This window comes from Lolium rigidum, chromosome 4 (genome assembly GCF_022539505.1).
Source record: "Lolium rigidum isolate FL_2022 chromosome 4, APGP_CSIRO_Lrig_0.1, whole genome shotgun sequence".
NCBI classification, from domain to species: domain Eukaryota; kingdom Viridiplantae; phylum Streptophyta; class Magnoliopsida; order Poales; family Poaceae; genus Lolium; species Lolium rigidum.
The window spans coordinates 140,686,248-140,703,181 of NC_061511.1; the positions used below are offsets into that span (position 1 = coordinate 140,686,248).

General features: G+C 46.9%; 1 protein-coding gene across 1 annotated transcript; it reads right to left on the reverse strand.

Annotated features, from left to right (window-relative positions):
- Nucleotides 1-3,259: 3,259 nt before the first annotated feature.
- On the reverse strand, nt 3,260-8,320 carry LOC124705828 (F-box/LRR-repeat protein At3g48880-like). Its single transcript, XM_047237519.1, has 3 exons — nt 8,191-8,320; nt 4,565-4,932; nt 3,260-4,143 (listed from the first exon to the last, which is right to left on the reverse strand). The coding sequence occupies exons 2-3, from the start codon at nt 4,918-4,920 to the stop codon at nt 3,534-3,536; spliced, it is 966 nt and encodes a 321-aa protein (XP_047093475.1). The 5' UTR covers nt 4,921-4,932; nt 8,191-8,320; the 3' UTR covers nt 3,260-3,533.
- Nucleotides 8,321-16,934: the final 8,614 nt, after the last annotated feature.

The following is a 16,934-nucleotide window of genomic DNA, read 5'->3' on the forward strand; positions in this document are numbered from 1 at the left end:
TTGCCAAGAAAGAAAACGTGGTTGGAAATCGGTTTGTGCATTCCCTACCCATCAAGACCGATCTTGATTCTAGAGAGTTGCAACATCGTGGCATAGAAAGCATGCGCTGCGACCGTAAGAGCATCTCCAGTCACGTCATCTAAAGCGTTCATCAAAGGGATTTGGGTACGCTGGATAAAAAAACATTCTCAACCGTGTCCTCTAAAGTTGTTTTTTGTTCGGCGCGGTCCGATACGGTGTCCGGCGGCTCCGGGCACGTCGAACACAACGAAAAGCGAGGCGAAGCGACGCGGACCCAACCCGTCAGCGGCTCGGAAGCCTAAAATCCCGTCGCCTACCTTTGGTCAAGCGATGTTAATGGCCTCCCAATTTTCCCAGGCGACGCAGGGACGTGTCTCGTCGTGCATGGCCGCGAGGCCGTCCGCGCCGGCGTTATTGCGTGCAACCACCCGTTGTCGCCGATGTACATTAAGAGGCCCTGTGGTTCGTCCCAATCTCTCACCGCTCCCAAACCTTCTCGTCAACGCCCCCCACCCCCAGATCTTCTCCCCGCCGTCCCAAGCAATGTCGTCCTCGTCCGCCTGCAAGATCGCCGCGGCAGCCTAACCGTGAAGGAGGCGTGGGCGCTGTACCACGCCGGATATCCTATCCCGCCGGACATGCGCCTGCCAAGCAGCGGCGGCTGGAAGATGACCATGAACGGCATTGGCATCCCGCCGCCGCCGAAGCCGGGCACGGAGCATTGGAAGGACGGCATCAGGGCCCGGTGGGCTGAACTCAGCGACGAGGAGCGGGCGGATCCGACCTGGGCGCCCAAGAACAATGACGAGTGGTGGGCCACGTGCTTCAAGGCCAAGTACGACGAGGAGATGCGCAGCACCGTCGGCCTCATCGGCGGGCCGAACAACTGGAACAGGGACGGGCGTGCCTGGTTCTGGGGCGTTCCGGGGCGCACCCTCGAGAGCGTCATCCGTGGCATCCGCAACGGCGCTCCAAGGTTGGAGGGGCCGCCCTCACCGCCACCGTCCCCCGCAGCGCAATGGCAGCCGAGGAAGACCATGTACTCGTCCTCCTCGAACTCTTCTTCCTCGGGACCGGCCCAATCGACGCCGTCCTCGTCGTACCGCTCGGTGCCCTACACCGTCCCCAATCGCGTGAAGAAGGAGCCGGCGACGCCCGTCAATCCGAGGCGAGGCGGCAGCGGCAGCGGCAGCCGGCGCTAGCAAGAGAGGCGGGGCGGCGCCCTCCTCATCCCGAAGCCGGAGGTGAAGGAGGAATCGGAGGAAGCGTCGCAGGCAGCGCTGCTGGCGGAGTACGAGCAGCAGCAGCGCCTCATCGCCAGCAGCGACGACCCCGAGGACTACCCAGGGCTGCGAGCGGCGTTCTTGGTGTCGCTGAACGACAAGGACGCCTGGAGGGGCGACCTTGACACGGCGATCGCCATGTCCATCCGCGACTCCGGCAAGCCGCTCGTGGAGCTCACCGACGACCACGAGACAGGACCAAGCGGCCTGGTGAAGGACGAGCCCGTCGACGAGCCCGATGAGCGCGTCAAGCAGGAGGTCGTCACCGACGACATGTACAACTTCCACCAGTACTACGACGCCTCCGGCCGCCGCAAGTACTTCTAGATTAGGTTTAGTTTAAATTTAGTCGAATCTCGTTCGAATCTATGTAATATATGCTAAGTTTGGATGAATTTAATCGAATTTCGCTCAAGTTTTAAATTTCCGAAATTTTGTTTGGGGGACGCGACTGGGGAGCGACGTCCCCCAAACGCGGCATGAATAAAACACGTCTCCCAAACGATAGATCCGGCGAGTTTTGGGGACGGTTTGGGAACACGACTAGAGATGCTCTAAGTATTTTCCCATCCCAATAGCGACGAAGTACTAGGATCTGTAAGTTCAAAAGAAGTTGGAAAATTCAACATGTGCACCACGGTAAATTGTGCGTTCGTACCCTTTTTGTAACATGATGTGTTCAATTATGTGTTTAAAAACAAGAATGTAGTCAAAGGCAAGAATGTGAGGGACAAAAAGGTTTTTGTTTCTTCATGTGGCCCCTCTTACCATAAATCATCCAAGTTACTCCCTCTATTTATTGCCATCCGATTCGTATTACTTGACGCTAATATAGTAGATTTATCTAGACACATTTTAGTTGTAGATATATTTATTTTAGCACCAAGTAATATGGATCGTAGGAAGTACCTCTAATCGGATATAATTGACGTCCGACACCGCCTTTAGCTAGAATGTAGCTAGCTACGCTCCGCGTCGATTAAAACCGGCTAGAGGGAGTACAATATAGTGCATTGTTTCGGTCTAACTTAAACTTTCTGAAATTTGACCGATTTTATAGAAAAAATATCACCATCTTTGGCCATCATAAAATATGTTTGTATAGTGTGCATATATATTTAATATGGTAGATACTAAATTTTCTATAAGCTTGATCAAATTTTACAAAGTTGGACTTAGAAAGAACTAATATGCAATGCGCAGTATCTTAGAATACAAAAGTACATGTGGTTTACATCGAAAACAAATGTTGCTATGTGGAGAAGAAATATATTTGTTTTCAAACAGATGGAGTAACTTCTATTTCTCCATGAGTGAATAATGCATGAGTTGAGCGCTTACGAAATAATAGGAAGACAAAAAAATCACGAGCGATTCTTAACTTTTTTTACATAAACACTGAGTGTAACATGAAACCTCACGATAGCATTGTATCTTCAGATCGGTACTGAAGGTGAACTGTTGGCCAACGGCTGTAGTCAACACATACCAGAACGAAAAGAAACTAGGTTACGCCCGCCAGGAAGCTCTGTTGCAGTGTTGCTCCTCCCTTTCCTCAATGACTATCAACCATGCTTTTGTGTGTTTTAAAGGAACTGCTGTATTTCTAGCTTATTGATAGCGATGGCAATTTTCTCATTTATTTAATTTCCGAAAGCAGGATGACATCTCATTAGTGTAAGATATCACAATTCAATAGCTCCATTGTCATAGCCTCGGACAGAAAGCAGGTAGAAAGATCACGACATGCTGCCAGACAATAGGAATCTAGCTCAAACAATAAAAACAATCCGAAGAAAAATCTTCGACTCAACAAAGGCCCCATAGGAAGTAGGACCAGTTGGAGCACATCAATTTCACAGGAAATTTTCAAGAAAAGGACACAACCATCTCGGGGTTATTTTCCAACACAGCCCACCTGGGAATAAATAGCCAACTCCCCAAAAGCAACACCCTAAATCCAAGTCCAACACAAACATCAATTGAAAGCATATGGTTCTGAGTTTTACATTCTGGGCCCCATAGAGATGCACAACACCTTCAAACAAAGACAGAATATCCATCAATTTACAAGATAAGCTACCCACACCACCATGCATGCACATTATTATTATGGAGTACCATTATTTCTCTACGGTTACAGCTTAACGATTCTTGGCTATATGAATGACTGGCTCGTCATCACAAGCGTCTAAAACGAGGAGGTAGGTTTTATTTCTCAATTAGCATCTAATCAACCGATGTCAACATCTCACACTGTGCACCAAACAGCCTCCCATAGTCCTTCAGATCAAGCGAGCTCACCTCATCCCGCCGCCAAAACCAATCCTCATATCTGTACCACCGCAAGATACCATCATCCAGCATCATCCGCTGACATGCGACGCATTGTCTGCTCTGGCAGTGGTGGAACTCCCGCAACTGGGAAGCTCTCTCAAGAGTGTTGTTATCTAGCTCATGAATCACTTGCCTCCGCCCATTCGTCGCGATCTCAAACAGCAAGCAGTGGGAAATATTGAGAACCTCAAGATGTTCCATCGAGTTAAGAACACATAGCAGGGCACCCATTGTCACTTTTGAGCAACGGAGGCTCAAGACTTTCAGCTTTGGAAGGTAGGTGGTAACTGCTGAAGCAAATAGGAGATCAAATGAACCCATGACCTTGAGTTCTTTAAAGTTCTTGCATTTCTTGGCTAACTCCTCCATGATATATGGAGGATAACCAATGGAAGGCATAGTTAAGGACTCTAGTTCCTCCCATCTTTGAATAGCCATGCATATTCCATCTTTTGAAATGCGGTTCCATGCTGGCATAACCAGTCGTTTTAGGTGAGGAGACCTGTTCATCACAGAGGACAATAACACATCATAAACATAAGTGTCAAGAACATTGTCAAGATATGAGCAAAGATACCAAGAACAAGAATCCATTCGACTTAAAAAGTCTTCAAACAACATTCCTTGGACCTACAATAGATTGAATGGATTGAATGACTATTATATACTAGCAGATATCCTAGTGTGTAAAACTGATAGTGCATGACATGCAGATTAAAGGTAATTTTGTTGCAAATATAATGTCTTAAGGTTGCTTTAATTACAAAGGTCATTAAACCGACCGCTACAATATATCTGCACACAAAACCTTGACTAATGAGCTGAATGTCAGATTCAATACAGAGCTACATGTCATACAACATGTACGAATACAGAAACAAAACAATCATAAAACATAATAGTAGCTAGCAAATAGTAGTTACCTTTGTGAGATATAATTCAGGTGTTCATCTTTCATGTACAGATTGTAATGGAATATCATACAATTAACATTTCCACGGCTAATTGCCATTGCCAACCGTAGTATTTTTGAAAGTCTCTTGTCAGATCTATCATCAACCCAAATATATGGAGATGCTCTTGTTTGAATGAAGTTGGATATTAGCAGCCCAAAGTCAAGGGTGCCCCATATAAGCGGATCTGAACAGGCTAAACGCCATGAGCGACAAACTTGAGACACTGGTGACAGCTCAACCAAGTTTAACTCCTTAAATATCTTCACGAGGACATCAGTTTCCATGTCCTCCCATATTTTTCCCATCGATTTGTTCTCTCCCATTATGATCAAATCCTGCAAGTTAACAAAAACACACCAGTTAGTGAAAATCCAATTAATCAACCGGACTTCTGTCATGTACATGACAGTAATACAAACATTTGAGCCCAACCATGAGTGTCCCCGAACAGTATGAATGAGTACACTCATGATACAATGAAATGAGTAAGTTCACAAAAACCAACAGGAAATCGGAAATAATTAGGACATACGAATGAGTGAACTAACTCGTTGCGATTGATGCAATAGCTAGTGAGCTGAAATATGGTGATCCTCAACATCCATACAAATATGGCAAGTACTACATACAACATGAGCCGACTAATTTATGACAAGCAATTGGCTCACATTGGATCTCAGGTGTTGAATCCCTTCTAAAGATGATATAAAAAGATCTACTAAAAATCCACAAAGATTACTACAGGGCTAAACCAATCCCAGTTGAAGGATTACTTCTGATTTCTGAGAAGACTCAGATACTTAGGTGTTTAACAGCAATAATCAGCTTCTCTGCCAAACCAAGTCTATTCTACTATTCCCAGGCCACTGCAACAACCAGTCTTGTTACTTCCAGGAAGGAGGCAACTACCTATTGCACTACTGGTAGATCCATACCATAATAGTTGGTGGACTCACGACTTCAGTGTCACCAATGAAAAATTGGGCTGTGTGTTACCAATGTATGTATAGTTAGTGGAGCCGTGACTATCGATATCTAAATAGGAGCCCCTCACTACCTTATTTCTCTCCACATGTAGGCTATCTACATCAGCACATCTGCCATCTCAGAATGTTTTGTCAAACATGTTCTGTTCGGTGCATTCACTAACCAATCCACATGGAGACTACAACCGTTCAAGTTAGGCCAAACTGCTGCATGGCAGTAGTGCACCGCACGTATCTGCTAATTTGGGCTGGTGATCTGTGACTATATAGCTCCCCCCCCCCCCTTAACTCTATTTGGGCTGCAAGGAACAAGCACTAAGCCCCAAAACCGAGAAGTCATTTGGCCACCGCCCGTCGTTTCGTGCTTCCCCTAATCCCAGTAAAGAAGGCGAAATGAAGGGACCAGGAGCATTTTAACTGTTGATGATGCGTCCAGCCGATTGGCTATTATGGTTTGCCGGCTGTTTATTATCCTCCATCTCCCCCTTTTCCCACAAGTTCTTCTCGAGAGCACCACCGGTCCAGACTGATGAGGCAGGAAGTGGCAGTCACATGAATGGGCGGGCAGGCAGCTGGAATTGGCGGCGGATGGCGCCAAGGAAGGAGAGGTGTCCCGTGCATGGATGGGTAAGGAGCAGACGACCACAATGGTGTATGGCGCGGTAAGCTCCCCTATTCTCTTTTCTCACCATAGCGATGGCGACGGCCACGGCTCACTGATGCAAGAGGGTTCAGGCGGTGATTTTCTCAATGATCAGATCGAAGCAGCAACGATCGGGAGCAATCTTGGTAGCGTAATTTGTATTGATTTGAACAGCAAATGTGCTAAAACTGTGTTTGTCGTACTTGTTGTTTTGGTTGCAGATTAGATTGAGGGGGTCTAGAAGGTTGCTTACTTTTAGGTATAAAAATTCAGTGTTGTTGGCCATGTCATCTGCCTCCCTTTTCCACCGTAGGCAGCTAAGATTTAACTTTTTCCCATGATAGTACTCAATACTATAAAAAGTGTTGAACCAGTAAAGCGTCTTGGATTTGGATTCGGGGAGGTCAGACATAACATACTCAAGTTAGTTTCCTTTTGCACTGAATTTACATTTTTAACATCTACTTCCTTTTTAAAAGATATACATAATATATTATGTACATAAGGAGATGGAATAAAAAGTGACATATGGTGACTCGATGAATACTGATTCAAGTTGGACTTTCCTATATTGCTACAATTTGAGGCATCAATTGACCAATTTTCGACCGACTCTACCCATCTTGATAGTATCTGTCTACCACATTGCTACAAACCATACATATTTCATTCAATAATTGCAAGTGTTCTGGATTTCAGGATTACCTAAGGCCAACCATTTGCTTCATAGAAGTAACAGAGTTTGACATGGCATGAACAATTAAGGCATTCAGCTTATCAGCTATCCTTGATCCACACCATACTAGCCAACAAATAAATATGAATCCAAAATAAAATTAACTGGGCTCCCATCCATCAAATACGTCTAACCCAGTAGACTATATTATGCAGTAGAACAAGTGCGTACAGAGTAAGGAGAGAAGGTGCAGCTTTATTTACCAATCCTACAAACAAACCAAAAAAAAACTAACAAGAGAGATCGGCTCACAAGAGAATACAGCCTTCTCAAGTAGCGAAACGGGAAATGTGCACTGAAGCAGCAAAGTAGACAGCCAGCTTAAATATCCCTCTGCTGACTAACATTGTTTGGCCACGGAAACTGAAACGAAACAACAAAGCTGACGGCCCGAATTCATGCAGAAGTAATAGGAGCTGCCTACTTAACAAAGTCAGTGGCTACGGAAGGGGAAGGAAATGCACCCAGCTAGAATTTCTTATTCATTCACAGCCGAGAAGAAGTACTACTACAAGCTAGAAATATCTTCATAGAGAAGGGGGGCAATTATTTCGAAAAGGTCGAATCTACCGCCACTGATCTCGTAGTAAGCAGCAATCCGTTTTGCCACTAACGCAAAGCTTCTCTGACGATGATCTACAACGTCCCCCGGACACAACTACACAAGACCCTATAAGCGCAATACCAACTTAACATTCCATGCGCCTGACAGGTTAGCCGCCCTAACTTACGGTACAAAGCAGAGCAGCCTAACAATGGATGACTAAAGCATGACATCCGACTATCCGAGGAACACACATAAAGAGAATTCCTACGCCAGGAGCAGAAATTAGAAAAATAATACTAGGTGATAGTATCATTCTCTAGCGATACATCCAACGGAAGGATCCCCGAACCGATACGCGCCCAGCCGACAGGCATGAACATGAATCCCGAACAGTTCCGCTCCCCTTCCAATGTTCGAATATACTCTCCAGAGACAATCCGTGACCACCAGGCGTCCACCACACCCGCGGGAACTCACGGGCACAGCCGTATCGGCCCCAAAATTGCGCGACCAAACAGTAGGGAATTCATCTCACGGCTTGATCCAGCACCGGTAGTAACCGGACGCGGAGCCCTACCCGCGACGGGCACGGCTCGGATCGGCTCCCCTAGGCGCGGATCAGCGGAGCGCGGACTCGATCGGGTCCAGGGACACCAAGGAGGGAGAGAGAAGTATCATTACCCGGACGGATCTCCGAGGGGAGGATGAACCCTGGGCGCCACCAGCTAGCGCGGCCGTCTCTGGCGGAGGAGGGGAAGGAGGAGATCGAGGCGGGGAGCGAGCCGGCGGGCTGCTCCGGCGACGCGCGGGGTCGGGAATCGAGGGGGTGTCGGACATGGGCGCCTCGCACCCACCTCGACCGGGCGAAGTGGACGAAGAGGAGCCTAGTGCGTGCCGGTGGCGTCGTTAAGTACCGCCTGCCTGCCTCGCTGGGAGGTTTAATTGGCCTGGGACTATTACGGGAAGGAAGGAATTGCTTAGGCGACGCTGAATGTAACAGGGTATCGTTTGCGAATTTTTGTAAATTTATAAACAGGTTTTCTGCAGGTTCGTGTCGTGGAGAGGGTCCACTCGCCACGTCTGGCAGGTCAACGGAGCCGGTGAATGAACGGATCGCCTGAACAAGGTTGCCGCACGCCACAGATAACCTCGACCGACGCTGGACAAGCAGCCAGAGACCCTGGGTTAATTAACCTTAATCTCCAGCAGGTCTGGAACCCCGGAAACTTTCCGGCGATCGCCCCGTCGCCGGAGACCGCCGCGGAGCGTGCGGCGAACGCGGCTTTTTTCCGGACGCCGACCGCGCTCCGGCAAGTGGGGGCGCGAATATGCGTTGCTAGCTGCTGCTTTTGCCCCCCTTTCTTTGCGCCCACGCGCGCGGACGGCCGGCGAAAGGCTCACTATTCTCCTGCTCTCCGCGGCGAGCGACTGCCCGCCTCAGCCGTCCCTCTCCGCGACGTCACCCTGCTGCCGTGTCTCCGAGCTCTCCGTCACGTCCACTTTTCCGAGATCCGCCGTAGATCTGCCTGACTGAGTGGCAGTGGTAACCCATTTTTCCGAGCTTCTTTCTCTGCCAGATATCTGGTTGCTTCTGCGTGATGCGTTTGCTAACCTCGTACTCCTACTCCCTTCCTCCGGCTCCGGGTCAGCGTAGCTGGAATGGAGAGCCTGTTTGATTTAACGAAGAACTCAGGAATAGGAAAATCTGCAGCACTAAAATGTGAATGTCCGGTTGAATTCTATCAGGACTTGAAATCTATATGAAAACTCCTTCAGCTAGCGTTTGACTCCCAAGAAAAAATAAACGAAGGAATTGTAAATGAGGGTTGAGTGGAGGAAATTTTTTCTCCAAAGCACGGTGCAATGCAATCCTATAGAAAATAATCATATACGGAGTACATTCCTAAGGATTCCAACGAATCAAATGGTGCACATAAGAAAAATGTCCAACGAATCAAAGAGCCTGGAAATCATTCTCATCTGTGTTGAATATAATTTCCTAGTCTCTTCCAATAGATCGGTCTTTTGGTTGAATTGGCTAGAACATGCAATTTCACATGGTATCAGGGCTATAAGGTGTTGGATTATTAGGCAATTTCCATGTGAGTTTAATTACCGAAAGCAAGATTACAGATGCACAAGCATACTTAACCATACACATCAGACTAAGCTCATGCATCAGATCTGAACATGGAACAAGTAGCAGTGCAAGGTAGGAGAGGAAAAGCACGTACATCGCGACCGGGAAGGTCGCACCGAGCAGCGAGCACCACCACCATGGGAGTTGTTGATGTCGCTCATGGTGTAGTCGGTTCCGTCGATGAAGCAGCCGAACCGTCGATGAAGAAGACGAACAAGCAATGGCGAGCCGCGCCGAGACGCTCCCCAAAAGCTTATCGCCCGTCTCCCGGTGCAGGATCTCAACGGACGGGGTTTCGGAGGCCTGCTCTCCCGGACGGCTGTGCACGCAGTCGCCGGGATGGGGAAGACTAGAGAGTAGCACAGCAAAAGGAACTTCGCGAGAGAGAGAGATCTAAGAGCACTGTTTCCAGATCTGATCGGTCTCCTTGTATAGCCTGAGAGGAAGCCGACCCGCCCGCGTTGACACGCGTAGGAAGCCAGGGACACGCGGCGAGCATGCACATGCAGGTCGACACGTACCCAACACAGTTGGTGCACCAAGCAAAAATTTAGGCTTCCTTGAGTGTGTCTCGAACTCGAACTCGAGTCACGAAACGCGACGTGCGTGACGTGTCGTGACGTGCCGAGACGGGCGGGCGGAGGAGGAGGAGTGCGCGAGGGCTTCTTCTATTCTCACTCACTTGGAATGACTAGAACAGCAGCCCTTATATACCACTCCAACTCTCTCCCAACTAGCAATGTGGGACTAAACTTTGTCCCCCAAGGCTGTCCCATGCTGCCAACGTGATGGGCGTTGAGATTTCAGGAATTGTAGACTATATGGGCTGCCTTACTGGGCTGCAGCCCATCTACATTTAACAATCCCCCACCAGATCTCATATGCACATCAGATGACACATTAGTTCCATTTACTGTTTAATATACCTGCACTTCGGTGGTGACTGTTAAGTTGAACTTCCACTTAGGCAAGGTGCTACGCTTGACTACAACTGAACAATGGACTATGCCTTGAATTGTCAGTCTTTGTGCAGCAAGTTTCGCTCAATGCCGGCACGGTACTAGGCTACCTTAGCCTTCCCCTCGGGTGGAGCTTATAAGTCATACTCCTCGGCCCTTCATGAGCTTACTAGAGATTCACCCAAATCTCCCACACTATGACCAGCAGTGTCGCTCGTATAGGTGTGTTCTTCAAAAGATCGCCCGTAGGACGGCGTCTTCGCTCATCAAGAGCCGCTCGTAACACATTAAGACATTGTCAACTCCGCCTTACGATAGCTATGAGAGAATTGCATCTGCAAGTGAGTGGGAGTATTAAATTTTCTCTCAACTCAGCTTACTCCGGTTTGTTTTCCCGTGTCCTACTTCACGGAATTTCCGATCACATAGGTTGGGTTACCCCCTCGGCAACTCAAGTGGGTCTCAAACCCATCTCCCTCGATGCAAGGTCTATCATGTTTCTTGATAGTCCTTTTGTGAAAGGATCTCGCCGGATTTTTAGCACTTTGGACATAATCCAATGCTATCACTCCGGAGTTCTTCGCTTTCTCGACGGACTTCAATCTCCTCTTGATATGTTTGGAACTTTTCATATTATCCTTAGAACTTTTCACTTTGACAATCACAGCTTGATTATCACAGCTCATGAGGATAGCCGGTATTGGTTTTTCAACCATAGGCAAGTCCATCAAGAGCTCACGAAGCCATTCCGCTTCGACGAGTAGCCGTATCTAATGCCGTGAGTTCTGCTTCCATAGTTGACCTCGTTAAGATGGTCTCGCTTGCAAGACTTCCAGAAACAGCGCCACCACCAAGAGTGAAAACATATCCACTTGTGGCTTTCATTTTAGCATCGTAAATCCAATTGGAATCACTATACCCTTCAAGTCCTCTTGGATACCCGGTATAATGAATTCCATAACTCATGGTTCCCTTTAGATAGTGCATCACTCTCTCAAGAGCATGCCAATGATCATCTCCCGGGTTGGCCACAAACCGGCTAAGTTTGCATACAGCAAACGAGATATCGAGCCTCGTAGCGCAAGCTAAATACATGAGTGAACCAATGATTTGAGAGTATCTTAATTGATCTTTAGTTGCCTTTTCATTCTTTCGAAGCAAGACACTAGGATCATAAGGTGTGAGAGAAGATTTGCAATCAGCATAGCCAAATCTGCTCAACACCTTCTCAACATAATGAGATTGCACAAGAGTAATCCCATTATTCCCATCTCTCAATAACTTGATGTTCAATATAACATCAGCTTCTCCAAGATCTTTCATCTCGAAACACTGAGATAAGAAGGTTTTTACCTCCTCAATCACTTTGAGACTTGTCCCCAAAATTAGTATGTCATCCACATACAAGCATAGGACAACTCCCTCACCCCCACCATGGCGGTAGTACACACATTTGTCGGCTTCATTAACAACAAAGCCCACAGATGTCAAAGTTCTTTCGAACTTCTCATGCCATTGTTTGGGTGCTTGTTTGAGACCATACAAAGATTTCTTTAATTTACACACCTTTCTTTCTTGACCTTGTAGTACAAAACCATCGAGTCTGTTCCATGTAAATTTCCTCGTCCAACTCTCCATTTAGGAAAGCCGTCTTAACGTCCATTTGATGAACGAGAAGACCGTGTGAGGCAGCCAATGAAAGTAGTACTCGAATGGTGGTCAATCTCGCCACAGGTGAGTAGGTATCGAAGAAATCTTCGCCTTCCTTTTGGGTATAGCCTTTGGCTACAAGCCGAGCCTTGTACTTCTCAATAGTACCATCAGCTCGAAGCTTCTTCTTAAATACCCATTTACATCCTACAGGTTTGCACCCATAAGGACGCTCTGATAACTCCCACGTTCCATTAGCTAAGATGGAATCCATCTCGCTTTGAACCGCTTCCTTCCAGTAGTCTGCATCAGGAGATACGAGGGCTTCTGAAATGGTAGTGGGAGTATCATCCACAAGATACACAATGAAATCATTACCAAAAGACTTTGCAAGTCCTTTGTCTCTTACTCCTTGTGGGAGCTTCATTGTTATCTTCATCGAATCTGAACTCTCATCATCGTATTCATCATCAGACTCCATAGGAGTTTCATGTATTGGATCAGATTCCCAACTAGACATGCCATGCATATCTCTCATAGGAAATATATCCTCAAAGAATGTAGCATCTCTTGATTCAAAGATGGTGCCAACATTCATGTCGTCCACTCCAGATTTCACCACAAGAAATCTATAAGCAATGCTATGGGCAGCATAGCCAAGAAAGACACAATCCACGGTTTTTGGTCCAAGCTTTCGCTTTTTGGTGATTGGCAAATTCACTTTAGCCAAACAGACCCCAAGTTCGTAGGTAGGAGAGTGTTGGTCTTTTCTTTTCCCATTCCTCATAAGGGGTAATCTCTTTATTCTTGGTTGGAACACGGTTTAGGACATGACACGAAGTCAATATAGCCTCCCCCCACCATTCCTTGGATAAACCCGAAACATCTAACATGGCGTTAACCAAATCTGTTAGAGTACGGTTTTTCCTTTCCGCAATCCCATTGGATTGTGGGGAATTGGGAGGCGTCCTCTCATGGATTATACCATGTTCCGCACGTAATAAATTGAACTCATTAGAAAAGTACTCTCCACCACGATCGGACCGAACCCTTTTTATCTTTCTTTCAAGTTGATTCTCAACTTCAGCTTTATAGATTTTAAAGAAATCAAGAGCCTCATCTTTAGTTTTGAGGAGATACACATAACAAGTACCTAGTGGAATCATCAATCAAAGTCATGAAAAATTTCTTTCCACCTCTTGTCAACTCACCATTCATCTCACATAGATCTGAATGTATGAGCTCTAGTGGTGCCAAGTTTCTTTCCTTCGCAGGCTTGTGAGGCTTGTGAGGCTGCTTTGCTTGCACACAAGCATGGCACTTAGAGCCTTTGACAAAGGTGAATTTCGGAATTAAACTCATATCAGCAAGCCGCGTCATACAACCGAAATTAACATGACAAAGTCGTGAATGCCAAACATTAGTTTCATTAACACTAGTGCTTACATGGTTCACAACATTATCACGAAGTCTTCTAGAGAGAAACGCAACATTCCCTCACATTCATATCCCTTTCCAACAAAAGTTCCATACTTAGACAAGTACAACTTTATTGGACTCAAACACCAACTTAAACCCATCTTTCATAAGACGGGAGCCACTAACGAGATTCTTCTTGATAGAAGGGACATGCAGCACGTTCTTCAGTTGCACGATCTTTCCGAAGTAAACTTCGGATCTACCGTGCCAACACCACGAACAAGTAGCATGTAACCCATTCCCCATCATTACCGAGGAACCTCGGGCCCGATAAGAGGTAAACATGGAGATGTCAAGACACACATGAACATTAGCACTTGTATCAACCCACCATTCCGTGGGCTGAAACACCGAAAGAACAAGAGGTAACATATTACCATACCCCGTAGTTCCTTCCTCTCGTGTTGCCAATGACCATGCCGACTGAATTTGAGTCTCGTCCAAGCTCGACATTTCTTTCCTTTGCGTTGTGGACAACGATTGGCCCAATGGGCCGTCTCGCCACACACCCAAGAAGGATCTTTCTTCTCCGTTTTCCCCTTCTTCTTGAAGTTGGTAGTCTGGGAGACTCCCTTGTTCTTTCCCTTGGACTTGTGGGCATTTTTCTGCACCATATTGGCAGCAGAACGTCCCTCGGTTCCTCCAGTGTGTTTGTCTTTTGCCCTCGCCTTCTCCTCAACATCCAGAGAGCCCATGATATTCTCAACATAAAACTCATGCCTCGATGTTTCGTGGAAGTGGCAAAGTTCCTCCATGAAGGGGAAGCTTAGCGACAATGCATCCCGCGACAAACTTGTCCGGTAGCACACACTTGAGAAGCTCGAGTTCCTTTGCCATGATCTCGTATCTCATGAGCCTGTTCTACTACGGATCGGTTCTCAACCATTCTCGTAGTCATTGAACTGCTCCATAGCATACAGCTTCACCTCCAGCATCGGCAGCACCAAACTTAGCGTCTAGTGCATCCCACAGTTCCTTCCCATTTCGGATGTGCAGATAAGCATCAACCAACTTGTCTCCAAGCACACTTAGGACGGCACCCACAAAGATTACGGTGGCATCCCCGAACGCTTTATCCTCTTCAGGAGTAAGCGGACCTCTGGGAATACCTTCCGCAACTCGGTGCACACCCATAGAAGTGAGCCACAAGAGGGTCTTACTCTGCCATCTCTTGAAATGAGAACCCGTAAACGGGCTCGGTTTAAGCGCAGCAGCAAAACCAGACGGTGAAAATTGCCTAAGCATATAAGGTTTTTGGATTGTTGGATTATTAGGCAATTTCCATGTGAGTTTAATTACCGAAAGCAAGATTACAGATGCACAAGCATACTTAACCATACACATCGACTAAGCTCATGCATCGGATCCGAACATGGAACAAGTAGCGAGTGCAAGGTAGGAGAGGAAAAGCACGTACATCGCGACCGGGAAGGTCGCACCAAGCAAGCACCACCACCACCATGGGAGTTGTTGATGTCGCCCATGGTGTAGTCGGTTCTCGTCGATGAAGCAGCCGAACCGTCGATGAAGAAGACGAACAAGCAGCCGAGCGGCCGCGCCGAGACGCTCCCCAAAACCTTATCGCCCGTCTCCCGGTGCAGGATCTCAACGGACGGGGTTTCGGAGGCCTCGCTCTCCCGGACGGCCGTGCACGCAGCCGCCGGGATGGGGAAGACTAGAGAGTAGCACAAAGAAAAGGAACTTCGCGAGAGAGAGAGAGATCTAAGAGCACTGTTTCCAGATCTGATCGGTCTCCTTGTATAGCCTGAGAGGAAGCCGACCCGCCCGCGTTGACACGCGTAGGAAGCCAGGGACACGCGGCGAGCATGCACATGCAGGTCGACACGTACCCAACACAGTTGGTGCACCAAGCAAAAATTTAGGCTTCCTTGAGTGTGTCTCGAACTCGAACTCGAGTCACGAAACGCGACGTGCGTGACGTGTCGTGACGTGCCAAGACGGGCGGGCGGAGGAGGAGGAGTGCGCGAGGGCTTCTTCTATTCTCACTCACTTGGAATGACTAGAACAGCAGCCCTTATATACCACTCCAACTCTCTCCCAACTAGCAATGTGGGACTAAACTTTGTCCCCCAAGGCTGTCCCATGCTGCCAACGTGATGGGCCTTGAGATTTCAGGAATTGTAGACTATATGGGCTGCCTTACTGGGCTGCAGCCCATCTACATTTAACATAAGGTCCTAAGTTTAAATCCTAGCCAACGCAGTATTTAAAATAAATATTTACGGTCTCCCTAAAAAAAATCTAACGATACACGTCTAAAACCTGTGCGAGATCTAGAAAAAAGTCCCACCGGCCTAGACTTGAGGGGAGGTGTTGAATATAATTGCCTAATCTCTTCCAACAGATCGGTCTTTGGTTGAGCTAGCTAGAGCATGCAATTCCATAGTACGAGTGTCCAACAGAATCTCCATCTGCACGTTTAGACGCATATCCAAACCATGGGATAGGCTCCCTCATCAACACACACCCAAATGTTGGTCTATCAAGTCATCCTCCGAGTAGGAATCTTAGTTATAGTACTAACCATGTTGGTCTAACAAGTGTGCCCAATCGGTTAAATGCGGAAAATTCTTATATAGACTAAAACTTGACATGATGTAACAATTTTGATTTTTGAGGTAAAATATAGCACGGAATTTAAACCGGATAAGTAATATCACAAATATACAAACAAATAAGGGGTAGGAATTCGTTGTAAACTTTTTACCCGTTCTAGTCTCCTTGTTACATTTACAACACGTCTTGCCGCGCTCGGTGCTCCCAGGCTCCTTCGCTTGGTTGCACATGTCTTTACATAGTATATATTTTTTATACAAGCAGGGACGGAGACAAGGGGGGACGAGGGGGGGCCTTGTGAAGAATAGTAAGCACTTAAACTGATTTTTCATGGTGATTTATCCATGTCTGTCCTCCTCATGAAGTTCACAACACAGTTCGCCCCCCTCATGTTTCGATCCTGGCTCCATCCCTAATACAAGACATATTTTTTAAAACGATAATAGTTTAGGTAACATTTTGCTGAGATTTCATATTACTTTGCCCGCAATTAATTGAGGTGACAGCATGTGCTTGAGCTCCAAGCAGAGTTTAAGTTCGATGAAACTAAAAAGACAATCAATATGTTTAAATTTCGTTTTCTGCTAGTACGTATATGTTTTCTTTAGTTTATCACTCCA